Raw genomic sequence first — 27730 nt, forward strand, 5'->3', positions numbered from 1 at the left:
CGGCGGCGGCTCTTCGCTGACTGGGCTGGGCCGGGCTGCGGCGGCGGCGACTGAGGCTGCTGCAGAGGCCACTGAGGCGCTGACTAGGTGGCCGGTGGGCCCGTGTGGCCTCGAGCAGCCCCTTCACGCCGCCCGGCACTCCCCGGGCAGCGGTGGGCCGCGGCGCGCAGCCTGCCAGTGAGCTGCGGCGGGCACCCCCTCAGGCGCGGCGGCGGCGACGGCGACCGCAGACAGGTTAGAGTGGGGGCAGGGGCGGACGCGGGAGCAGCCAGGGGCCGGAGAGGGAGCCCGAGCCAGGCTTTCTCCAACCATGTCCGACGAGGCGTCAGCCACCACCTCGTACGAGAAATTCCTAACCCCCGAGGAGCCCTTCCCGCTTCTGGGACCCCCTCGCGGGGTGGGCACCTGCCCGAGTGAGGAGCCGGGCTGCCTGGACATCAGCGATTTCGGCTGCCAGCTCTCGTCTTGCCATCGCACGGACCCGCTTCACCGCTTCCACACCAACAGGTACGGACCTCCGCTGAGCGCAGGGGCAAATTGCCCACACCCCTGCCCCCAGCTGGAGAACGCGGGGTCGCCTGCATCCTGGCCCGAGGCCGAGGGTCTATGCTTCCATTCGCCCCCTCCCCCCACCTCCCTGCGACCCGCGCTGGTTCCCGGGCTCCTTCCCTCTCCCCCTCCCTATTTCACCCCTGTCCTCCGATTTTCCTTTTGGCCGGCATTTTACTCGCTCTCTTGCCCCCATTCATCTTCTGACCAAGCGACTCCTCCTTTCTCCCTCCCGCCCCATCTGTATCCTGCGAATCCCAAACCCCCACCCTAGATTTTTAGATGCTTCCCTGTTTCCATCCATCCACAAGAAGTTTAACCCCTTCCATTTCCGGTACGCCATAGAGTGAATTTCGGATGGCTCAAAAACAATCCATAGATCTTTCGAAAGGTGGCACTTTAAAAGCTAGAATCTTCCTTTTCCCGATTTTTAACCTGTCTCACAGCCCGATTTCCACCCCGTATCCCCCAATTTTTAGTGAAGCTCTAGGTAACCAGACGATTCCCCCTCCCCCTTTATGAACTCTTTTCCCTAGCGCTGTAGGCCCTGCCAAAATGTATAAGCTTAAATCTGGAAGATTCCTTCATATAGCACGTCCCCTGGTTTGCTCCCCCAGTGGAGGGATGGAGCGAGGCTTAGGATGGGCTGGCTTAAACAAATTTATTCAGACGGTGAATCCCCTGTTTTTACTAGAAGATATAGAGTGTTCTGGAGAATTCCCTGATGCAGACATTTAAGTGTTATATCAAATAAGGGGGATTTGAGGATGTTTTATACATAGACCCAACCTATAGTATAGGTATATGTGTGTGTATATATAGCATATATTATGTATATATATGTATAGCATATATTATGTGTGTGTATATGTGTATATGTATATACACACCACACACACAGAGGCCTGGGAGAGTGTGTGAACAAGGGAGGAGGGAGGAGGAGAGGGGTTCAGCTATGGAAAACACTGGAGTTGAATTAAGGAGTCTAGTTCTGATTTCTCATCTACAGAACAAATCCTTCTACATTGTAATGTCTTTTGCATGCCCCTCAATCCCATAAATCAGTCTACAGATTTACTGAGCTTCTACAAATACAAGGAATATGTAAAATATGATTCTTACCTAAAAGAAAGTTATAGTCTGAAAGCAGATGTTATTGTTAAATAATCATACAGAACACCACTAGAACACATTTGAAAAGGACGCGGTAGTAAATTTGTTACAACTATTCCAAGTCCTCATTGCAAAAATGAGGAAACTGAGGTCCAGAGAGAAAAGACTGAGTTCAAGGTCATAAAACGGAGTTAGGCAAAGCCAGGATTACTCCTTTGGAGCCTGTGGTAAAACTTGGAACAGAACTAATGGCTCCAGTGTTATAAATGGTTGTTAGAGTTTCTTAGACTAACTCACAGAAGCCTATTTGACCTGTGATGTGACTATAACATGAATGTAACATATTTATGACATTTGCTTAAGATTGTTCGCATTGGAAAATAACATAAAAGAATAGTTTTGTGCATATTTAATACTTACGTTTTGCAGCATTAGAGTAAATCATATACATGGGAAAGATAAATGATCTCAGAATTAGCCTGCTCTGATGATGAGGGCAAGGGAATGAGGACAGAGGCTGAGGGTAAGTGCTGCCAAAATGTGTGGGGGTGACAGGGAGTGAAGCATGGTGAATAATATATTTTTTATAGTTTGTTCTGTTCTTTCTCCTCCCCATTTTTCCTTGTGTTTTTCTACTCCTTTTCTTACAGACCTTGGTAAGGTCAAGGTTGTTTTTCAGAATGGGATAGTGAAGATAGAGGAGGTGGTTCCTGTTCAGCCCCGGTTTTCCCAAGTCAAGCATTATTTTTTCTAGTTACTGCCTGCTTTTTTTTAACACCCCTCTTCCTACCCTAGTTTTCACAAGGCTCAGATTGGTAGCAGGAGGTCTAATGTATCTTCTGTGTACCCTTTTCCGCAGAGACTAGGGGAAGCAGCAGATGATGTTTCTTCCCTAGGCTACCTTGCTTTTTAAGTCTTTTCTCCTTCTGGAATGTTCAGCCTTCTTACCCTCTCCTCAAGGTGGCATTTGAGAGGACTGTATGCTTCCAGTCATTTCTTTTCAGGGAGAAGCAAACAGCTAAATCATGTATGTGGACCAAGTTTGGGGAGTTCTTTTATTTTGGAGTTGTATGTGTCACTTTTTTCCTTTATATCACATCATTCACCAATTCAAGCAACAATCCAAAAACCAGATCTGAATAGTTAAGTTCTGATAGTCTGCCTTGGGTTTAGTCATTATAAAACAAGTTTCATTGAAAGTAGAAAGCTTGTCAGTGGGTAGATACTTGATTTACTTTTTATTTTGCTCAAATTCTTCATTGTTACCGGATAACAAAATTGTGGTAATTGTTTAAGTAATGTGGTTGATAAGGACCTTATGATGATGACAATTTTGTGCCTGCTCATTTACTGGAGTCTGGGCTATATTTGCAGTCTTCATTAACCAAGAGAGTCAAGGCACTATTACTTGTGATCCCTAAGTTCGGATGTTTGTAGTGTTCAAATTAGAATCACCCATGACTTAGATTGGTGTGTCACTGGTCTAGGTTCAGTGGAAAATAAATTACATGAACATAGCAAGCTTCCTAAGAATTCACAGCTTCCTAGGAGTATCTTTTAGGATTTTATGAACAAGGTGGGTTTGTCTGGAATTTAGGGGGAATAAAATAAATTTCAGTAAGCCAAAAAACCTAATTATTTTCAGTTGAAATATCAATATGGAGTATATATAGTTTTTAAGACTTTTTTTGGTTTCGGGGAAAAGATTTTTCTGATGTAATTGTGGGTTTTCTGTTAGCATTTGTCCCGTGTAACCTCCACTGTCATCAAAGAAGTATATCATTTAGCAAATTGAAAAAATTATAATGATATTGATAGGTCCTATAATTAAGTTGTGAGATGAAGGGGGTTAATATGAACTACTCAGTGTGTTCTTCTCTTCACCTTTGAGGAGTACATCAGTACTTTGACATTGAACAATTGTGAAAAGCATGTGGGAGGACAGTGTCTCACTTTTGTACACCCTATTGGCAAGATACAAAATGAACTACATATTGTATAAAGCAGTTACTCATTTCTGTGATTTCAGAGCTCCATTTTCGTCACCATTAACCAGAAAACCCCCAAGACTGCCGTGTGCCTTTTGTTCCACCCACAGTTTTCCTGTTTTGTTAGAGAACTAGCGGTGCAGAAGAGTTGCAGGTGGGAGAACCACATTTCATGAAGAGGGATGGGTTGCAGAGGCAGGAGGAATTTGGTTTGGGGACTTGTTAAGACAAGTTGAAAATGAGGATCAAGCTTTGGAGAACTATTCAGGCTAGAAATGTAGAACTGGCAGTAATCAGAACAGAAATTCCAATAGTGTGATAGCAACAGAACGGTGGATTACAAAGCTTAAGAGAACAGAAGAAACTTTTCAATAAATTTAGCAGGGAAAGGAAGGAGAGATGTGGTAATTTGGGGGAAAAAGTGATTTGTTTTTTGCCTTGTTTAGTTTTTATTTTCCGAGAATAGAGATTGTAGCTCCTTAGAAACAGCCCACAGGAAAGGGAGAAATTGAAAATACAAGACCAGGTGGAATGACAGGAGATGGCTGGGATTTACTTAAAGCCCAAATGGAAGAATTAGCCTTAGAAATGAAATGAAATGAAATGTTTGCTTCCCATACTGTAGAGTGAGTAGGAGGGATGGGTAATAATCCCAAGACAATTGAGGTCCCTGGGAGGAGAGTTGGGAATTTGAGTGAGTAGAGTAGGGGGGTTGTGTCATCTGTTATAACTTGGGCCCTTGGTGGCCTATTGGGCTCCAGAGATGTAGCAGAGGTCAGGTGGCTGTATGGGAATTCTGGCAGGGAGTCAGTGATGACTACAAGTGATGATAGGGGACTGTTACTTGAAAATGAATGTGTGGCATGGATTTGGAATGACTTTCATCCCACTTGATAGTAGGACATCATTCCACAGTACTCACCTGCTGGATTCTCATCCTGAGAGGTAGTAGGTAGGTATACCTGAGAGAGAAAGGGCTGCGAAGACTGTGTATATAGTGCACGTGCTTTTCTTAATTTTACCAAAATACCATTGAAAGTCCTTCATCTGTGTATGCTTGCTGAAAAGCCTTGCAGATAAATGTTCTAGGCTTTCCTTTTTTTAAGTTAAAATTTGGGCACCAAGCCTAGATAATGAGTTAAACTCCCTTTCATGGATTCTTTTCAACATTTTTCTTTTAAGATATGGAGAAAGTCTCCTTTGTAAATAATTTCATGGTTATAGCTAGGATCTTAGGTGGTTTTCTCATAGTGGAATAAGGTATAAGGGCTTTGTAAATTTGAATAGTTCAGTGCTGAGTTCACATACACAGTGGTCTTGTGTTAAACATTTGAAACCGGCAGAACAGTCTAAAAAGAATCACTTAAATTTCTATTATATAAGCTCATTATAGAAAATTGTGGGCATATACAAAACTATAAAGACCACTCATGATCCTTTTCACTAAAGATAACAGCTGTCAACATTTTGATGTTACTTTTAATGTTCTTTCTGTGTACATATATAATTTTAAAAATCAGAATCAGGCTCTATAATTTGTGACCAGGCCATTTGCACTTACATTGTGTTTTAATCATCATCATCATCATCTTTTTCAATAAATAGCCTGAAAATATGATTTTTAATGATTATAAAAACATGATTTTTCAGATATAGCTATATCATTTAATTATTCCCAATATTTTGAGGGCATTTGTTTTCTTTTTTTTTGGCTTATTGTTTGGACATGTCTGTACATACATCTTTTCTCCAAATTTCTATTTGAGGAAAGAGATAGATTCTAGAAAGTCAATTACTAAGTCTAAAGAACCTTCTTAAAGCTCTTTATATATACATTACCAAATTGCTTTTTAGAAAGATTATGCCAATTTAATCTATAACCTATAACTTATAATGGAAAAGAATCTGAAAAAGAATATATATATATATATTCTATTCATCCACCAGCAGTGGATGAAAGTACTTCCTACTTTGTTTTTATCCACATTGTCTTAAAATAATAATAAAAATAATATTTGAAAATTAGAAGATAATAGAATTTCTAAAAAATCTCTAAATAAAAGTACTATTTTTCTATTTTGTAAAAGATTTGTTTCAATTATGAGACCAATTTCCTTACCACTGATAATTTTTAGAAAAAAGAAAACAAAGAGCAAAGGCGTCTAAGAATACACATAACCTTGTTATATATATTATAGTTATAGATATGGGAAACTGAGGAACATACTGAATTTGCCCTAAGGTAAGAGCACAGAACCAAGCAAATTCCTGACTCTCTTGTCAGTGATCTAATCATTAGATTATTAAATGTGGCATTTTTTTAAAAAAAGTCATTACTCATGAAGGGAAACACATTTCTACTAAACTTTTGCAAGTTAAAAAGAAATTCTCATTAAAAACAATTATGTAACAGCTTTTCCTAGCACATGACACAGTACTTGGCACTTTGAAGATACTGACTAAATGTTTGTTGAGTGGGTGAAAGGACAGAACTTGTAATTGCCATTCACAGTTTATATTGCCTTATTGCATGACTTGGGCAGTATGGTTAATTCTACTAAGTTTGTTGATTTTTAAAAAATGAGGATACTGCCTACCTAGCAAGCATGTGATGAAAATAGGTAATACTACAAGATATTGTAGGATTCTTAGATGAATTTTAGATTTTTGCCTATTTATAAAAGTTTGGTGATATAAAAGGCTTTTCTGTCTACTGCACTATAATAGTTTAAAGTGTGTGTGTCTATGTGTGTGTTTCAGTGTTTTAAAGTACTCTACCTTCAGCAGAAAGGAAAAGGTGCTGTAAAATTGTCAGGCTGCACAAATTTTGTAGATCAAGAACTTTGGAATTAAGATTGGCTATATAAAAAAGAGGGGAAGTTTTAAAGGGGAAATACACAATTCAAGAAAAAACTGGATTTAGTGAAAGATGAGAAATAACCTAATAATAGGTAAATAACAGGCTTTTCTTCAGGAAGTCATTATTTCAGTACCTTATTAGTATCGGATATACTAAATCATTATCTTAAGGATTAATTCCTTAGGCTACTGCCAAAGCAATGAAGATTTATCTCATTAATAATATAAAGCTAATGGAAATTTATAAAAGAAAACATATTTGTAGATTTTAAGACCAAAAAAAATACATATGACCCTACAAGAAATAATACAGACAAAATGTTAATATCCTTAATACATAAAGAACTCTTACAAATTAAACAAGGAAAAATATTAACACACAGTAAATTGGTGGAGCAAAATAGCTAATAAATATCTTAAATTTTTATCTTGCAAAGAAATAAAAATTGATATAAAATGTTTTTCTCCTATTAGATGTGTAATTTTAACATGAAAATTACAGTGCTGTGAAGGTTATGGTGAAATGAGCAATTTTATATACTGATTTTGGGAGTATAAATTGGTGTGGCCTTTCAGAAAGGTATTTAGCTAAGTATACTGTTACTCTTAGAAGTGTTCATATTCTTTGACTCAGTAATTTCCTTTCAAGTAATCTATCCTGAGAGATTATATATTTGGATAAATAATTATAAACAAAAAGGTTTATTTCGGTATAATTTGTAATACCAAAAAATTGGAAACAGCCTAATTATCTATTATTAAAGGAATAATGTTAAATTATGATACATTTAATCATTTGAATATTATATAGGCATTAAAATGTTTAATAATACACTTAGGAAAATGGTCAGTATATACTGTTAAGTGAATAAAAGGTGGCTACTAAAATATATATATTTCGTGTGTATATATATACACACACACAGAATGTTGATTCCATAAAAAATATATATGCATGTAGAAAATGTAGCAAAATATTATAGGTCAGTTATTACTGCATAATGGAATTATTGGTCATTTTAATCTTCATCACTCCTTTCTTCTTTCAACATCTTTACAATGATTCTGTATATCATCAATGTGTAAAAGTTATGTAAATACAGGAAATACTTTGAGCTACTTGTATACTTTGTTGGTGCTTTTCTCTGCCCTTCAATGGCTACCCTCTTCCTTTAATAATAATAATAGCTGCCATGTATTGAACACTTATGTCCGCTGAGTGCTCTATATGGGTTCTCATGTAATGTTCACAGTAACTGCATTTTGAAGATGAGGGCGCAGGCTTGGAGAAAGGGTGTGTTTTGCTTAAGATCAAACAGCAGGCAAGTGTCAGAGCAAGAATTTGAACTCAGTCTGACTCCAGTCAGACAGATATGAAAGTAGAGAATAGTGTAATGAACCCCATATACCCATCATGCAGCTTCAACAATTACATATGGCAGTATGCTTTATCTATACTCCTACTCATTCCTCAACCTCTTCCTTATTATTTTGAGACAAATCCCAAACATATTTCATTCATAAATATTTTAGTGTTTATCCTTAAAAGCTAAGGACTCTTTTGAAAACAAGCACAACATCATTCTTACAACTAAAAATACACTCACATTCCTCATAAATGTATCCTATATCTTAAACTTGTATGGATTCTGTAGTTTCTGTTGTGATTTCTTTTGTGTTGTGTTTTTAGATGGAACTTAACATCCTGTGGAACAAGTGTTGCCAGCTCAGAATGCAGTGAGGAGCTGTTTTCGTCAGTTTCTGTTGGAGATCAAGATGATTGCTATTCCCTATTAGATGATCAAGATTTCACGTCCTTTGATCTATTCCCTGAGGGGAGTGTCTGCAGTGATGTATCTTCTTCTATTAGCACATACTGGGATTGGTCAGATAGTGAATTTGAATGGCAGGTAGGTGTTTTTTTCTTATATTACCACCATTGCTCCATACACAGAAGTATGAATTTCTGTTTTGGTATTTTCATCTCTACCTCAGGTAAATTTCTCCGATGTTTATTCAGTCCTGGAGATTCTCTGACAGCATTAAAAATTAGATGAAATATGTATCTTTTATTTTTGCTAATGTATCTTTTAGGCTTCTGATGCTACAGATTACCTTTTGTATATTTTCATGTAATTTAATATTTGTATAGTGTTCCCATTGTTATATATCATCAGTACCTTTTTGTGCATGAATCCAAGCAAGTTTACTCTTTACTAATAAATAGCCTTTATGTCCTTATTGGCACTATATCCTTACATTAGGGTCACATTATATATCTAAGATCACAAACCACTATTATCATAAATATATAATATTTCATTGTTATGAAGAATATAATTTCTCATTTTGTATTCTCTTCATACATAGAGATGTTTTTCACCTGACAGTGTTTTTTCTTCTGTGGCACATATACCATATAAAGTGGCTTTGTGGCAAATTGAACTCATTATAAGGCAGCATTTCTGAACAGTCTTTCAGAAAATGTAGATCATGTTATTGTAACATCCGTTTTCTTTTTTTTTTAGTTTCTTTTTTTAAATTATTTTTTAAAATTAAAGTATAGTTGATTTCCAGTGTTGTGTTAGTTTCAGGTATGCAGCAAAGTGATTCAGTTTTATATATATGTGTGTATTTATATATATATATATTCTTTTCCAGATTCTTTTCCATTATAGGTTATTACAAGATATTGAATATAGTTCCCTGTACTATACAGTGGGTCCTTGTTCTTTATCTATTTTATACATAGCAGTGGGTATATGCTAATCCCAAACTCCTAATTTATCCCCACCATCCCTTTCCCCTTTCGTAACCATAATTTGTTTTCTATTTCTGTGAGTCTATTTCTGGTTTTTAAATAAGTTCATTTGTGTCTTTTTTTTTTTTAGATTCCACATATAAGAGATATATGATATTTGTCTTTCTCTGTCTGATTTACTTCACTTAATATGGTGATCTCTAGGTCCATCCATGTTGTTGCAAATGGCATCATTTCATTCTTTTTTATGGCTGAGTAATACTCCATTTTGTATATATGTATACCACACCTTCTTTATTCATTCGTCTGTCAGTGGACATTTAGGTTGCTTCCATGTCTTGGCTATTGTAAATAGTGCTGCCATGAACATTTGCGTGTGTGTATCTTTTTGAGTTATAGTTTTATCTCGATATATGCTCAGAAGTGGGATTGCTGGGTCAATATAGTAACTCTTAGTTTTTTAAGAAACCTCCATGAGGTTCTCCATAGTGGCTGCACCAATTTACGTCCCCATCAACAGTGTAGGAAGGTTCCCTTTTTCTCCATACCCTCTCCAGCATTTTTTTAACATTTTTTATTGATTTATAATCATTTTACAATGTTGTGTCAAATTCCAGTGTTCAGCACAATTTTTCAGTCATACATGGACATATACACACTCATTGTCACATTTTTTTCTCTGAGCTACCATAACATTTTGTGTATATTTCCCTGTGCTATACAGTATAATCTTGTTTATCTATTCTACAATTTTGAAATCCCAGTCTATCCCTTCCCACCCTCCGCGCCCCCCCACCCAGCATTTATTATTTGTAGACTTTTTAATGATGCCCATTCTGACTGGTGTGAGGTGATACCTCATTTTAGTTTTGATTTGCATTTCTCTAATAGTTAGCGATGTTGAGCATCTTTTCATGTTCCTGTTGGCCATCTGTATGTCTTCTTTGGAAAAATGTCAATTTAGGTCTTCTGCCCATTTTTTGACTGGGTTGTTTTTTTATATTAAGTTATATGAGCTGTTTGTATATTTTGGAAATTAATCCCTTGCTGATCTCATCATTTGCAAATATTTTCCACTCTGTAGGTTGTCTTTTCGTTTTATTTGTGGTTTCCTTTGCTGTGCAAAAGCTTTTATGTTTAATCAGGTCCCATTTGCTTATTTTTACTTTTATTTCCTTTATGCTAGGAGATGGATTGAAAAAAATATTGCTCTAATTTATGTCAAAGAGTATTCTGCCTATGTTTTCCTCTAGGAGTTTTAGAGTATCTGGTCTTACATTTAGGTCTTTATGCATTTTGGGTTTATTTTTGTATATGGTGTTAGAGATTGTTCTAATTTCATTCTTTTACATGTAGTTGTCCAGTTTTCCCAGCACTACTTATTGAAGAGATTGTCTTTTCCCTGGTGTATATTCTTACCTCCTTTGTCATGGACTAATTGACCATAAGTTCGTGGGCTTATTTCTGGGCACAATATCCATTTTCTGATTGTAAAAGACAATAACATTTGAAGAAGCTTTCCTTGCATTTAGCAACTGTTATATTCAACAAATACTTGAATACCTACTATTTTTAAAATCCATCTAAGTACTTGAAGTTGTTTTCCAAAAGAGGAATCGAATATTTTATTTCAAACAATTTTTATTAAAATATCAAATAATGCAGAATGGCATAATAAAAATGTCTCCAAGTCCGACTTTGCTGTGGTTACCACTGTTAAGAGCTTGTGCAGCTACAAGTATGTTTGCAGAGAGTTAAAAGACACAAAAATGAGATCATACTTCAGCCAGTGTTTGGCCCTCTGCTTTTTTCTACTAATGTATCTCATTCTTTTTGATAACTGCATCGTAATTTATTTAATCAGTCCCCTAATAATGAATATTTAGGTTGGTTTCAGTTTTGTCATAAACAATGCTACACAGAAAATTAAGAGGTTTTTAAAGAGGAAAAAATCAACAATGCCTCTATTTTTATATTTTATATTACTTGAAATTCTGCTTCTGTTTCACAAATCATTGTAAATATGATTTGGATAAAAATTATTAACATTTTAAAAAAAACTGGGATGCACCATTTTAATATTTTTAATGTGTATAATTCAGCAATTTTTAATATATTCACAATGTTGTGCAGCCATCACCACTATCTAATTCTGGGACATTTCCATCACTCCAGAAGAAACCCATATCTGTTAGCAGATAGTCCCAATCTCCTCCTGCCCTCACTAATCTACTTTTCTATGGATTTGCCTTTCTGGACATTTCATATAAATGTACTCATATAAAACATGGCCTTTTGTGTCTGGTTTCTTTCACTTAGCATGTTTTCAAGGTTCATCCATGTTATAGTATTTTATTCCTGTCTTAACTCAGCTCGAACTGCTATAACAAATACCATAAACTGGGTGGCTTAAACAAACATTTATTTGTCACGTTTCTGGAGCCTGAAAGTCCAAGATCCGAATGCCATCATGATTGGGTTCTGGTGAGGACCCCCTTTCTGGTTTGCAGATGGCTGCCTTTTGCTGCATCCTCACATGGAAGTGAAAGAGAGAGAGCTCTGGTCTCTTTGTCCCTTTATAAGGTCACCAGTCCCATCATGGGAGCTCTGCCCTCATGACCTCATATAAACCTAATTATCTCCCAAAGCCCCATCTCCAAATATCATCACATTAGGGATTAGGGCTTCAAGATACAGATTTGGGGGATAACAAACATTTAGTCTATAGCAATTCCTTTCTATGGCTGAATATTCCATTTTATGGATATATCACATTTTATTTATTCATCCATCAGCTGATGGGTTGTTTCCACTTTGGGGCTATTATAAATAATATTGCTATGAACATTCAGATACAGGTTTTCATATGAATATATGTTTTTAATTCTCTTGGATATATACACTTAGAGTTGCTGAGTCATATGATAAGTTTATGTTTAACTTTTTGAGGAACTACCAAAATGTTTTCCAAGGTGGCTGTACTATTTTACTAGCAATACATGAAAGTTCCAATTTCTCCATATCCTTGGGAACACTTGGTATTGTCTGTCTTCTGTCTTTTTTTGTTGTAGCAATCCTACTGTGTGTAAAGTGGTATCTCATTGTGGTTTTGACTTCCATTTCCCTAATGACTAATGATGTTGAGTATCTTTTCATGTGCTTATTAACCATTTGTATATCTTCTTTGGGAAAATGTCTATTCAAATCCTTTGCCCATTTTTAAATTGTGTTGTCTTTTATTGTTGAATTGTAAGAGTACTTTATATGTGATGGTTACTATCCCCTTATATACATGGTTTGCAAAAATATTTCCCATTCTGTGAGTTGTCTGTACACTTAATAGTGTCTGTTCACTTGATGTAGTTTATATAAATAACAAAAGTTTAAATTTTAAAGAACTCCAGTTTATTTTTTCTTTGAATGCTATGCTTATGATGTCATATTTTAAGAACCGTTGCTTAATCCAAGGCCATGCAGATTTTACATCTGTTTCTTTATTAGAGTTTTAGACCTTTAGTTCTTACATTTAGGTCTTTGATCCATTTTGAGTTACTCTTTGTATGTGGTGTAAGATAAGTCCAAATTCATTCTTTTGCATGTAGATATCCAGTTGTCCCAGCACCATTTGTTGAAAAGACTATATTTTTTCCTTATCAAATGGTCTTGGTACTCTTGTGGAAATGAATTGGTCAGGTTAAGTTCTGAACTCTCCATTCTGTTCCATTGATACATATGTCTGTCCTTATACCAGGATATCCTTATCTTTATCCTTATGTTTTGATTACTCTAGCTTTGTAATAAAGTTTGAAATCCGGAGGAGTGAGTTCTCCCCACTTTATTCATCAAGATTGTTTGGGCTATTTGAGGTTCTTTTCGTAATTCCATACAAATTTTAGGATCAGGTTGTCTATTTCTGCAAAAAGGGCAATTGGTATTTTGATAGGGATTACACTGAATCTGTAGATCAATTTGGGGAATATTGCCATCTTAACAATAGTCCAATCCATGAATGTGGGATGGCATATCTTTATTTAGGCCTTCTTTAATTTCTTTTGATGATGTTTTATAGCTTTCAGTGTCCAAGTCTTTTAATTCCTTGGTTCAATTTATTCCTAAACATTTTATTCTTTTAATGCAGCTGTAAATGGAATTGTTTTCTTAATTTCATTTTTTTGGGTTGTTTATTGCTAGTGTATAGAAATACAGTTGAGTTTTGTATATTGGTTTTGTATCCTGCAACTTTGCTGAACTCATTTATTAGCTTTAATTTTTCTTTTCTGTGTAGATTCTTTTGGGTTTTCTATATTTTAAGATCATGTCATCTGATCTTAGTTTTCCTTCTTCCTTTCCAATCTGGGTAGGTTTTTTCTCTTGCTTAACTATCCTGGCTAGATCTCCAGTACAGTGTTGAATAGAAGTGGCAAAAGCAGGCATCCTTATCTTTTTCCTGGCCTTAGAGAAGAAACGTTCAGTATTTCACCACTGAGTATGTTAGCTGTAGGTTTTTTTCATAAATGCCCATTATTGTATTGAGGAATTTCCCTTCTATTCCTAGTTTGCTCAGTGTTTTTATCTGAAAGGGTGTTACATTTTGTCAGATGCTTTGTCTGCATCTGTTAAGAGGATCACTTGATTTCTTCCCATCATCCTATGTTGATTGATTTCTGTATATTGACCCACCCTTGCATTCCTGGGATTAATGCTAATTGGTAATGGTGTATTATCGTTTAATGTGCTGCTGGATTTGGTTTGCTAATATTTTGTTGAGAATTTTTGCATTTGTATTCATAAGAGATATTGGTCTGTAGTTTTCCTTTCTTGTGATGTTCTTGTATCACTTTGGCCTCATAGAATGAGTTAGGAAGTGTTCCCTTTTCTTCTGGATAAAATACTATAGTACAATTTTCTCGTTTAATATATAAACTTTTTTATGATCTTCAAATTAGTCATTTAATGACTACATAATATTCCTGGTACTAGATGTGCTAGAACTTATGAAATCATTCCCCTATTTACATGTTTTCTATTTATTTTCTATTATAGATAATACAGCATCTATAATACCCATTTGTGTGGGTACTTTTTTATTCTTCAGTGCCTCATTTTTTTAAAAGTATGCACTCCGTATTTAAAATCAGACTGCAGGGATTCTTATTATTAAGTGCAATCAGGTAGAGTTCTGATAATTCTGAGAAAAAATTTTTTCTGCTTATTTCATATGATTTATTTAGAGTTCTTATCATCCATAATTTTGCAAAGTGGCAGGCATTTTAAAATTTTAATTGCTGACTTACTCACTCATTTCATGAGTAGTTCGAGTGGAAAACTATCCCCAACCACTCACCATTAATGCACATGACTGACTACAACATTGAAACAAAAATAAGGCCTGCCTTAGTAATGTGTTTTCCCACTTCTGAAATTGGAGCATAGGTACTCTGTTACCATGGATATTTGCTATTTAAATATGCTGAAAGGTTTAAAATGCTCTCTTGTCTTTGTGGGACCTCATAATGATGAACAGTAAATTAACCCTTAAAGATAATTACAAATTATGTGTTAGAATTATATAGGCTAAAAATCATTGACCACAGTTTTAAAATTCTTATTACCTCTGTTGTGATTAAAAACTGCATCTGTTTAAATCTTTCTTTTAAACAGATGTTTCAGTTACTACTAAAGTAAATATAAATGATTCATAGATTGTCTGGGAAGAGAAATGCTAACTACTTGATAAAGGCAGGATTTTAACCTTAGAATGAAGTTGCATTTTGGCATCTGAAGTAGTATTTGAAGCATTTTGCTCTGCTGATAGTTTTCTTTGCTTGCAGTCCTTTTATTATTAAAGATATATTTGACTAGTCTTAGAACTTGAGAAATTATTTTATTGTTGATCAGAATGCATAGAAAATTTAAAGAGTGAGTAATTCAGCTGTCATGCTTAAAACCTAGAGGTGCAATTTGAAATTGCACATCAGCTATTACAGAAATGAGCTTACTCATAAAATTTTGCTGCATACTGCAGAAAATATGGCAGAGGTTTGATTTAATTTTCCTTAGTTGTCACAATTACTGATTATAATATAAATATACCAAATATTGTTGTCCATGAAAAATATGAGATGAAAATTATTAAGCATTTTTATCCTGAAATATATTAGCAGTTATAAAATAGAAAACTGCTGATCTAATAAATACACAGGAGCACCCATACAATTAATTCTTCTGTATATCTGCAGCTCTAATCCCATATCTCCAATTGACTACTTGACATTTCCACTTGAATGGCCTTATTATTTAATTCTAACCCATTATCTGATGCTGAGTCCTTGATCAGTAATGTAGCTTCCAATTACAGTGTTTCCATGGGGAAAAATACTCTGCTTTGTGACATGTCTTGTAGTGTATTGAAAAATGACTATTGTCATTTCAAAGGACACTTGTACTCACTTTTCTCATTATCACTACAAACTCTCCATATCCTAGATTACATTCTTTTCTCATTCCAAACTACCTTCAGGGCAAGACGGCCTGACATAGTTGAAAGCACTGGCCTTGTGTCCTACTTTGGATGCTGCCACTAACCCAGTGACCCTCCCTGGATCACTTTTCTCTTATTTGTAAAATGAGGTGTTAGACTAGAAGATCTATATAACATTGCTTCAGGTCTCTTGCTGTAAAAAAAAAATGAGGTCTTTAAGGGTTGTGTGTTAACCTGGATGAGCTGTATGACTGAAATGTTGCCAGTTTTCTTCTGGTCTCGCATGTGGTCATTTGACTGTTACTCTTACCCATTCAGTTATCAAGCAGTCTTGTAAATTGTATTTCATTCAGAATTTTCCCTATCTGTTCCTATTTTTCTTTCCATTTTTGCTTATCTTGGTCCCGGCTCAGATCACAACAAGAGCTTCCTATCTAATTCCAGTCTTTCCTCACTCTATTTTGTCCCCATACTGCTTTTTGATTCATCTTCCCTCAAGAACAATTTCATCATTACTACTACTTAGAAAATGTTATTGGCCTATTTCTTCATATCATATAACAGCTATGGTTCATTTGTTAAACTTTCAAATCCCTAGCACTGATTTTCTGTTTTAATTATATTGGTCTCCTTAACCTCATCCTTTGTTTTTTCTTCCACCTGTGGAATATAAAGTTGAATATAAAGTTCTTGTGTAAGGGCCATGACTTACACTCCTTGGATTCCCTGTACCTATTATAGTGAGTACAATAGGAGGCCAAATAATCTTCATGACTAAATTGGCTTTTCTCTTTTGGTGACTTCAAAAACCTATTAATCATCCATTCCTTAAAAAACTGAAAACAGACTTAACCTGTGATCCAGCAATCCCACTCCTGGGCATATATCCAGAGGAAACTCTTAATTCAAAAAGATACGTGCACCCCAGTGTTCATAGCAGCACCATTTATAATAGCCAAGACATGGAAGCAACCTAAATGTCCATTGACAAATGACTGGGTAAAGAAGTTGTGGTATATATGTACAATGGAATATTACTCGGCCATAAAAAAGAATGAAATAATGCCATTTGAAGCAACATGGATGGACATGGAGATCATCATACTAAGTGAAGTAAGCCAGAAAGAGAAAGAAAAATACCATATGATGTCACTCATATGTGGTATCTAAAAAAAAAAAAGGCACACTTATTTACAAAACAGAGACAGACTCACAGACTTAGAAAACAAACTTATGGTTACCAGCTGTGGGGGCACCGGGGGAAGAGGCTGGAGAGGGATAAATTGGGAGTTTGGGATTTGTAGATGCTAACTATATGAAATAGATAAAACAACAAAGTCCTACTGTTTAGCACAGGGAACTATATTCAGTACCTTGTAATGGCCTATAATGAAAAAGAATATGAAAAGGAATATATACATATATATGTATATAAATGAATCACTATGCTGTACACCAGAAATCAACACAACATTGGAAATCGACTATACTTCAGTTTTAAAAGCCTATTAATCATCCAGAGTTCAGATGTAATTGCAAAGTCTATAGAACCAAAACAACAGTAAGTGCTGTTCTGTACCTTGTAAAAATGAAAGCGTTATTCTTGAAAATTGTTATGTACTCCTTGTAGAAGAAAATGCTTTACCTTTTTGATGAATAACTTAAACACACTTATTTAAAATTAAATCCATTCTGACTTTTGGAGGTGATGGATATGTTTATTACCTTGATTGTTGAATGTGGTGATGGTTTCATGGTATATGCATATGTCCAGTCATCAAGTTGTATGTATTAAATATGTACAGTTCTTTGTATATCAGTTATAACTCAATAAAGCTGTTGAAAATTAAGTCCATTCCAGCTGGTTTTTAACAGGCAGTATAAAATTATAGTACATATTTTTGCTGATTGGATTTTCTGTGTTAGGCTTGCTTTCTCCTTTGCACATTCTCTTGCCATTTTTTCTAATTTTTCTTTTATAATACTTCTGGTCTTTAAAATGTTTTTCTTTCTATTAACAGCATATTTTAAATTATTTTAATTATCTCGAGGTTGTTAATACAGACTTGAGGACAAGGGCCATGATTTATTTGTCTTTATATGGCAGTATATCTAGCGTAGTGTCTGGCAAAAAGCCAGGTAGTGGCAGATCACTCAGATCTCCTGAGATGGAGACTAGTGCTCCTTATTCATTATACTGTGTGGACCCTAGCCTACATTGCATTATGAATTTAAAACCTTAATGATGATTGACTCTTAAGTTAGCATTTTAACAAGTCTTGATTATGATTTTAAGCTTTTGGAAAATCTCTCTCATTGATTAAGTGACTGCGTATACAAAGACTACGTTAATGTTGCTGCTTTGTCTAAAATAGAAGTGATCAGAGTTAATGTCTTCTGACTTTGTGTTTGTCATTAGTCTTTTATTAAGGTAATTTTTAATCAATATGAAACATTTTGTGACATTTAAAATTTATTCTTCTTAAATTGTGCTTTCACTACCCGCTTCTCTTTATTTTTATAAAGTTACCGGGCAGTGACATTGCCAGTGGGAGTGATGTACTTTCTGATGTCATACCCAGTATTCCAAGTTCACCTTGCCTGCTTCCTAAAAAGAAAAACAAGCACCGGAACTTAGATGAACTTCCTTGGAGTGCAATGACAAATGATGAACAGGTAGAGATCTCGACATTCTTAATTAGAAGCATGTATATGGAGAATATGTGAAACTCGATTATTGTCTGTTTAAAGCTACTGGATAAATGTGGATTGCTTAGTAAATATGAATTTGAGCTTTAATTGTTTTGCAGGGAACAAATATAACATTAAGTGCTTCTGATATTTCAAACATAAATTACATACTAAAAGATCAGAGGTTTTGGCATTGACCTTGTTTATTATGATTTTTCATCACATAGGTGGAATACATTGAGTATCTGAGTCGTAAAGTCAGTACTGAGATGGGTCTTCGGGAGCAACTTGATATTATTAAAATAATTGATCCTTCTGCTCAAATCTCCCCTACAGACAGTGAGTTTATTATTGAACTTAACTGTCTCACAGATGAAAAACTGAAGCAGGTATGTAAAGAAAATACAGATTGTACAACTATTGAAAATACCATTGTTTTGTAACATGTGTACTTGAATAGTCATATGTAAATACATAGGTAATTAAGGTGAAAGTCACTGCTGTGAAATGCAATATTAGATCATCTGGTTTTAAGAGGTTTTATGTACATGTCAACTGGCAGTACCGAGGATCTCGAACCTGCTTTTTAGTTGTGTAGGTTTTGAAACTTAACTTCAAAATTTAAGGGGTGGTTACACTAAGGTGTAGATTTATTCTAACTCAGCTTGCAAAAGGCCAATTGCCAGAATCAAAATACTGATTATTGAGAGCTATACTTGAGTGGACATCTAATCTGAGGGATTTGAGTAGTCTTACGAAGTAGTTGATCCTGGCTAGGATAAAATGGAATGAGTCTTCCTTCTGCTATGCTGAAATACACATTTCTGGTATCTTCTAAATATAGTCTTTGCTGTTCTCTTTTTCTCTGGTGCATAGCTAAATGACTACTTATGTTCTACTTTTTTTTTTAAATTTTTTGCATTTATCATTATTTACAAAAAATTTCTCTCATTTCAGTATTTCTCTCAACAGACATACTATCATTTTCTACATTCCAGCCCATTTTTCATTAGTATGGTAAATTGATGCCTTGCATTTGAAGACAGGTACTGTGGGCCCCTAGCTAAGATCTAGGAAACACCCTAATCTTAGATATAATTGACAGCTTAACTTTAATCATCTTAAGTGGCAACCCTTTAAAAATGCCTAATCTTATCTGTTTTATTTTACTGTTGGTTTCTGTTCCTGAATGTTATTTTCTTATAATCCTAAATTCTGGAAGCCAGTAGCCTTCCATTTACTGATTATATTTCACATGCTTTTAAAAATCTAGCTTCATAATATATATTTTAGAATTTTGAACATTGTCAATTTTTCTGGTACTTGTTTCCACATTTTAGAGATTTCTTTTGTCTTTATATTCTACCTATGTACATCTGTAACACTTTCTATAATCTTTAAGTACAATATTCTTCTTTTCTCCAGTATTTTGAGGGCAGAACATCAAGGAACAACATTAACCAGTTTTTGTCTGTGTATTCCAAGGTCAGAAACTATATCAAGGAGCATAGCCCTCGCCTACGGCCTGCAAGAGAGGCCTGGAAGAGAAGCAACTTTAGTTGTGCAAGCACCAGTGGAGTGAGCGGTGCCAGTGCCAGTGCCAGCAGCAGCAGTGCCAGCATGGTCAGTTCTGCAAGCAGCAGTGGGTCCAGTGTTGGAAACTCTGCTTCAAACTCCAGTGCCAACATGAGTCGAGCACACAGTGACAGCAACTTGTCTGCAAGTGCAGCAGAGCGGATTCGGGATTCAAAAGTAAAACGTCTAATCAATACAAAACTTTACCTTTCAATATTAACATTAGTATTCCTTCATATAAATTTCTTGGAGAGTTAAAATTATCCTGCTATCTAGAGGCATGTGGGTTTTGGTTTTAACTGAAGAAGCAGGATTCTCTGCTGTTGGACAAAGCCCTCTAGGCTGAGTGCTTTGAAATACAGTTTTGACCCACAGCCATATAACCTTCAATTTTACCTGATTTTTGTGTCTGTTTTAAGTAAGATAAATTGATGGAAATAATGAGTGAGTCTCAAGATTGCAATACTGACTGCAACTTACTACTGAGCGAATCTCACTATGTTGCTGATGTTGCTGTCTATTAGCTCCTAAGAATGTTCTCTATGTCTTGTGTGTGTGTTAAGTGTTTTCTTAATGTTTTAATCTTGAATGTTTCTTCTTAGCTCTTTTTCAACTGTAATAATGCTTTCTCTAATTTCTGTCTACTCTTTTCACAGTTGAAAAAGTTCTGTATAATATTATTGGGCAGATAAAAAATAGGAGGTTTTAAGTGTATATAGAATGGTCCTGTGATACTTAGCAGGGGAGTTCGGTTCCTTGCAGTGGTGACAGTCTGGAGCCAACTTTGGATGATAAGGGTATCTCTATTATAACTTTTGAGGAACCCAGTGGTGACTAGAAGATATGCAGTGATTTCTTCCCTGGTTCTTACGGAAGTAGCAGAAACATAGCCAGCTTTGTTGGTTGTCAAGGGTTTTCTTTGGATATGCGGTCATTCCTTTTTGGCATCAGTTCACCAGTGACAAGGAATAGAGTGCCCACTGAGTTTCTCATGGGCTTTTAAGATGGTATTTGCCTAATATGAAAAAGACATGGTTCTTTCACAGCCATTATAAAATTGCTCGTGCTTTTGGATGAAACGCACCTTAAAAGCATAAGCACTAGAGATTTTGGCAATATTTTCTACATTTGTATTCAGTACTGTTCACTACATATTTGCACTGACACCGGTGTACCTTAATTTGATATAAAAAATCTTAGAAATGATTGGTTGTCCATAACTAGTCAAAATGATCAAGTTTCAACCCTTCCTTATCAGAAGATTCATTGGTCAAATACCATAAAAATAGAATCATTTTCAAGTCTAAGCTAATGGCTCACTTACTGGAACCAGGATCATACTGCAGAGGAATTTGAACATCTCTAATCTGAAAATATAGAATTTGATCCATAAAATACTTTGCAGTGGATATGTCAAAACTGAACCCCACTGATGTAGAAATTTTTATTTTGACAGAAGCGATCCAAGCAGCGGAAGTTACAGCAGAAGGCCTTACGCAAGAGGCAGCTGAAAGAACAGAGGCAGGCTCGGAAGGAGAGGCTCAGTGGGCTCTTCCTTAATGAAGAAGTGCTGTCCTTGAAAGTGACTGAGGAAGACCATGAAGCAGATGTAGATGTTTTGATGTAATAAGGGTGAATTTATCAGCGTTCTTTCTAAGCATTAAGTATTCTATCCTTATTTGTTTACATGCATCTTGACCAAACTTTTGGTTAGGGCTGTGCTGATGTACCATTAATAATTTAGGTCAGTGGTTCTTAGCAGGTGGTCCTCGGACCAGCAGCTTTAGCATCACCTGAGAAGTTATTGGAAATGCATCCTCTGTGGCCCCACCCCAGACCTAGTGAATCAGAAATGCTGGAGGAGGGGCCCACCATCGTGTTTTAACAAACACCAGGTTATTCTGCCACACACTCTAGTTTTAAGAACCACTGATTTAGTAAATGTTTTGACTGTTTAAACTTAAGGGTGGTTAAGTGGGCTTTTCAAAGACTAGTAGTTTTACAGTTTAGAAGATTTCAAGGTACTGCTGACAAGTAGTTTATTATGTCAGTGTGTGTGTGTGTGTGTGTGTGTGTGTGTGTGTGTGTGCGCAGCGATCATGATTCAGTTTCATTCTTAATATTACAATTTCTTAGTTTAGTTTTTCTATAGGGCCATAGCATAATTCTCAATTCCTAGTGGAAATCTTTTTTTGAGGTTATGGAGGTGGGGTGTGGATTGCTGTTTACAATAGTGCCTTCATTAGGTTTAGTTCTGTCTGTTTTCATTCATTATTAACTCAAAGGTGTAAAATCAGACCCTGATATCTTTCCTGTTAGGTTTATTTCTGTTTTTCACTTTATGTAAATTCAGATTCCTTTCTGCAACTGATGACTACTGAGAAAATAATGTTACTAGTAGCTGAATTTTAGACTTGATGCTATGTTGATTAATATTCAAATGGAGAAATCAATTAAGCAAAACAACCAATTCTACTTTTCCACTGCTTTTTGAAATTTTAGGCTGTGAAACTCTCTTAAAGGCAGAAAATATCTCTATCAAGTTCTTTTCATAGGTCTTTTTATTTTCAGCACAGTTCTAATTTTTAAATATTTGGTATAACAGCTTTTGGCATGTGAACAGGTTATGTTCAAAATTAACTAAAAAAACCCCTTACAGTTCTGCTAAACTTCTCTATAAATTGTTAGAAATACACTGAGCAGTGAGATATAGAAAAAAACCTTAGCTTCTTGGCTACTAATAGAACTCTAATTTTAAATGTGAAATGGAGTTTAAATGTTTTCATGGAGAGTTTGTTATCGTGAACATTGGAAGTAGTGTGCTTCCTTTTATTTTCCCACATGTCTTTAAGCATTCACATGGGTTAAAGAAAATGGAAACTGATACTACTGACAATCAAGCTGCTTTCTGACTTTCATAGTTTTCTTTTTATTGTGGAAACTTGGGAGGTAATCATGATTCTGTAGAAGGAGTTGTAATCAGTATTTTTTTAAACTCTAGAGTCAGAGGTTGATAGATTCCTACTTTTTACATTTTATCCTATCAGGTAACTTGTTAAGAAAAAGATTAACAACTTAAATTCTTAATTCTCAGTTGATTTAAAGTCTTAACCTTTGCTTAAGATTTGCTTAAATCATGTGTTTTTGAAATTTTGATTTCATTTTGGTTCCTTGAAGGTTAAAGAATTGAAACTGAGAAAAAAATTGATGCATTGCAGCTTTGCTGAGGTCTGTGGTATAGTTGTAACATTTCGAAGACTGCTAAATTCACACTTTAAAATTTTACTTTAAGAAAGTATGTATGTGTATATGGGTATCATTTGGAGTAGTCCTGATTTTCCTCTTACCCCCCCCCCCCCCCCGCTTTGGTGCTCCTGGCTATCTTGGAGAGCCCAAAGAAAGCTTGGGGATAGATCCCAGAATACTCTGAGGAAGATGGAAGGGATCTACTTCATTGTGTTTTCCCTTCCAAATACAGGAAGAGTAAATGGAGAGAAGAGCAAATACAGTTAAATTCTCTACCTGCTCTTAGCAAAAGCAGAATTCCAGAGAATGATTGTTCTCTTTACCCACTCTTCAGGGAAAACAGGCCACTTTTGGAGACTGTAGAGCAGCATTTATCTGTTAAATAGTTGGAAACAATTTACTTGACAGTGACGAGTAAAAGAAAATCCTTAACTGTGTCATGATATAAGACCAGTTCCTCTACTCTACTCTCCCAACAATCACATAGTCTTATTACCCTAGATTTAACTTAACTCACTATTAAACAAGTTTACCAAAGTGCCACAAAGCCAATTTTTAAAATTTATAAAGGTTTGAGTATTTATAGTAAAGTGCACCATGAAATTTTGTAAAATCCGGATGCATTATCTTTACAATACTATAGATTAGAGATTGCTCATAAAGTTAGTTTGGAAGAGAGTGAAAGAAAAAAAATTTTAAAGTTTAAGCAACTTGGCTTTGCTTATGACTGAAGAGGGAGATTACAAAGTCTTTTTCTACCTACCTGCCCCCCACCAAAAAAAAAAAACCAGCAGAAAAAGACAAAGTTCACTTGTCTTTGTTAATATGCTATATTTTGGGAGGGTTTTAATGCCTCATGTTGATAATTCAAATTTGAATTACTTCTTTCTTGGAATGAGTTATAAATTTAGTCTGGTCTCTCTCTGAGTTCAATTTAAAACAAATCCAACTCAATATTTTTTTTGTTTTAAAATATAAACCCTAACTAACCAATTAATAAAAATATGAGACTTATTTTCTCCACAGTCAGTTCTTATCTGTAGAGAATTGACATTGGAGCAAATAAAGTTTTCCTTTTTAAAAGTAAGCCTTGTTAATTGAGGGCATGATAAAATCCCCTCATATTTATCCAGAAACATTTTATTAGAGATCTTGTATGTATGTCAATTACAACTGGAAAAAGGATCTTATAAGAAGTCTGTTAGTCCCTACCACAGCTTTTAAAGGTGTAAACCTTGAATTAAACAAAATGGCATGTCTTTTTCTACAGTTTTTCAACCGAGTTAAAGTAAGGTGATGTAGTATAATGTGTAGTGGAGTATAAAGGGTTAACTCATTCTGCCCCAGGAAGAACTTAGAGTAAAATAACACTTTTTTTCCTTGAAACTTGTCTCATTTTCATTTAGGCTGTGGCAGTTTTGTCCATTTCGTCAGTCCTTTGGGTCATCTAGATATTGCTGAATTCCAGAAACTGACTTACAATTAAATGACTCTATGGATTGGGTGGACATCTCATTTTATTTAGCTCTTAGAAGTGCTAAAATCCCTCATGAAGGAAAAATTTCAAGAAACTACCTTATAAAGGTATCCAGATTCTGATGAGCTTTAAAAATTGTGAAATTTATCAAATGTCTTCATATTTAAGCCAAAAATGTTAGTATATCTGACAAATATAGAAGTCTTGTTTCTAGGAGTCTCTAGCAGAATTTTTTGTTCGTGGCTTACTCTATATAGCCTCATGTGCCTTAAAGGGGAACTCTATACTTTTTGTCAATATCAGGCTTTTCCAAAATCAAAAGTAATCTGAATGTTGTAATTCGTTTTATAAAATGTCCACACTGTTGGATATCAGTAAGCAAAGGCATTAAATCAAACCAATGATAATAGAGTATATAACAAAACAAAAACCTTCAGATCTTAAATTTCACTTGCATAACTTTATTTTTGGCCCAGCTAGGTCACTGAAGTTATCTAAAGTATAGCTTAATGTATTCTTTTTTTTTTCCGTGAAAAACATCATAAGCCAGAATACTTTTTAAAACCAGATAACTCTGGAAAGATAATTTTCAAGGAAAAAGTACTTCAAGAACAGAGATTATATAGCAAGTTGATTCTCTTATTAATTTGGGGGATTCGTTGTATTCATTCGTGTAATACCTGAACACTCTCCTTCCCTTTAACAAATTACCTTTTAGCAGGTCTATCTTCAAGAAAAATGTTTGCTTGGAATTGGGAAGGGGTTAAAGTCAGTTTATAGTTTGAGATGGTAGACAGGAAAATTTCCAGTTACATTCAAATAATGGTACTGATGTTGAGCACACTGACATTCAACATGTCTAAACTTAGAGGTAAATTTAATCCTTAAAAGGACTATTAGGTAGAAAGTAAGTATTTGTGTACACATGTACTGTAGTAACTTTGGATTCATTTTAAGTCTGACAAAGTAAGATAAATTTTATCTTTACAATTAAATCATGCTAAGTGAGTGAGAAGCATCTGAGAAATATTTAGACCTCTGTCAGCATAGTATCTGGAACATAGCTCCTTAGAAATGCTTAATTCTTGTTTCTTTGGAAAATAACTTACTTATTCCAAAAGGCTTAGAAGGAACTCTGAAAATTCCTCTAAGTAACTGGCTATTGAGAGTAAGGAAGTTGCATGGTATAACCGAAGATCTGAGTTGACTCACTAAAATTTTTTCATATTTTTTCTAATATTAAAATTATTTGTTTTCAGCACCCCTCACAATTATATTTTAAATTAAGGTTATTAATGTTTTAACCTAGATCACATAATGGTAAATTAATTTTTAATTTGACATTCATACTGAACTTGGAAAAACGGATTGGATCTTCTCTGATTTCAATATGTGATACTTTTTATTGTTGAATTTCTTTGTTACGTCTTCGTGGTCAATGGAACCTGTGGAAATAAATCTGTGTTCTTTTTTGTGGTGAGGGATGAGGGTAGAAAAGAGGAGAATTGCTCTAATTATACATATGCATTTTGACTATATGAAAGTAGTTGTAGAATTAATATGTATAAAAGACAAGTTAACACTTACCTATTCTGAATTGTTCTAAGGAACAGTGGCCTGAAGCCATGGCTTGTTTTGTGGAGCTGCTTGCTCTTTAATAGTAGCTGACCAATTGGATTTAAGTTGAGACTATGGGGTTAGGTTATCTAGCTGAGGCTTTTGGGAATGGAGCAGACCATGTCTGTTCCTGTAGTGGATCAATTTAATTTCCTCTTTGAGTACTCTAATTTAGATATAGGTATTATTCATTCTAAATCTTTGTGTTGGGAGTTTTATAGAACTGTTGTCAAAAGCTATTAAGGATAAATACAAGTATATATATGTAAAACATTTCAGAGATGGTTAAAAATTTCATTTTTTTTTTGTTTTAATTTCAAAGGTTAGTTATGTAGCATCAGTATCATAACCAAAGCAAGTAGGAAGTTGACTGGTTTGGAGAATCTTCAAGTAGTCTTAATACTGTAATGTATCAGATTGTTAACCAGGATTTTTTTCCTGTATTTCTGCTAAATGTATTACTATATTAATGCACTTTTGTATATATAACTGTCTTCTGTACATTCTGTACTTACTACAGTGTATATAAAGGCTGTTTTTCCTGAAACTGTGAGGGAAAAACAATAGCTGTAACACAAGTCATTTCTATTTTGAGTTCCTTCTTGTACTTGAAAGTAGTAGTTCAGTAGTTAAATCTAAATCAGTATGTATGGTTGTAATTAAAATGGCAATGTGGCAGAGCTGTCTTTTGAAACTGATTATCAGAATGAAAAGTGTCTGGGTTTTTAAGAACTCCTGTAATATTTTACATTGTCTCTTTTGATGTACCATGAATTTTTACAAACCCACTGCTGCTTACTACTTTATACTTCTGAATCCACTCCTTTTCATGTCCCATCTCAGAACATTTATCAACAGAGAAGAATTGCTCTTTTCTTTTGCTCACGATTTGGTTAAGGCTCCATAAACTTGTTTTGTGAAAGCCCTACTTTCCCAAATGTCATTGGCAAATCATTTTTTTTTCTGGAAAGATCAGTTCTAGTAAGTGAAAATTAGGTCTAACCTTTGTTTACAAAAATCAGATCTATTTTCCTTATATATTGTTCTAGAGTATTTTTAAGTTATAATTATGTAAATGTCTGTGAGCAGTTTTATGTATAGTGCAGAAGCAATTCAGCTTTTCAGCAGCAGCTTTATCTCTTGCCACTAGAGGGAGGTCTGTGGTTGCTCTCTCCAGAAAATACCTTAGCTGCTTTCCTTTTAATTTCAGAGGTTGGACTCAACCTCGTACTCAAAATTCCTTTTGTGGTATTAAATACTTTGATTTATTAGTCAAAGGTAAGTTAATTGAGCTTGTTTAATAAAGCCAATATTATTCATGCTTTTCTGTAATCTGCAATTTTTAATAAATGTGAGTTAGATATTAAGTGAAA

The 27730-nt window shown here is 35.0% G+C and overlaps 1 protein-coding gene across 2 annotated transcripts; it reads left to right on the forward strand.

The window, feature by feature from the left end:
• Positions 1 to 27730, forward strand: FAM199X (family with sequence similarity 199, X-linked). 2 transcript variants are annotated; one of them, XM_031445985.2, is made up of 6 exons: positions 1 to 507; positions 8200 to 8419; positions 18278 to 18427; positions 18670 to 18831; positions 19928 to 20065; positions 21474 to 27730. In XM_031445985.2, exons 1-6 carry the CDS (start codon positions 311 to 313, stop codon positions 21642 to 21644), a joined length of 1038 nt encoding a protein of 345 aa, XP_031301845.1. In that variant the 5' UTR covers positions 1 to 310; the 3' UTR covers positions 21645 to 27730. The 2 variants fall into 2 exon arrangements, with proteins under 2 accessions (XP_031301845.1, XP_031301844.1); XM_031445984.2 differs by having other exon boundaries at positions 3 to 507; positions 19928 to 20194.

Source organism: Camelus dromedarius, chromosome X (assembly GCF_036321535.1).
Source record: "Camelus dromedarius isolate mCamDro1 chromosome X, mCamDro1.pat, whole genome shotgun sequence".
Classification (NCBI taxonomy): domain Eukaryota; kingdom Metazoa; phylum Chordata; class Mammalia; order Artiodactyla; family Camelidae; genus Camelus; species Camelus dromedarius.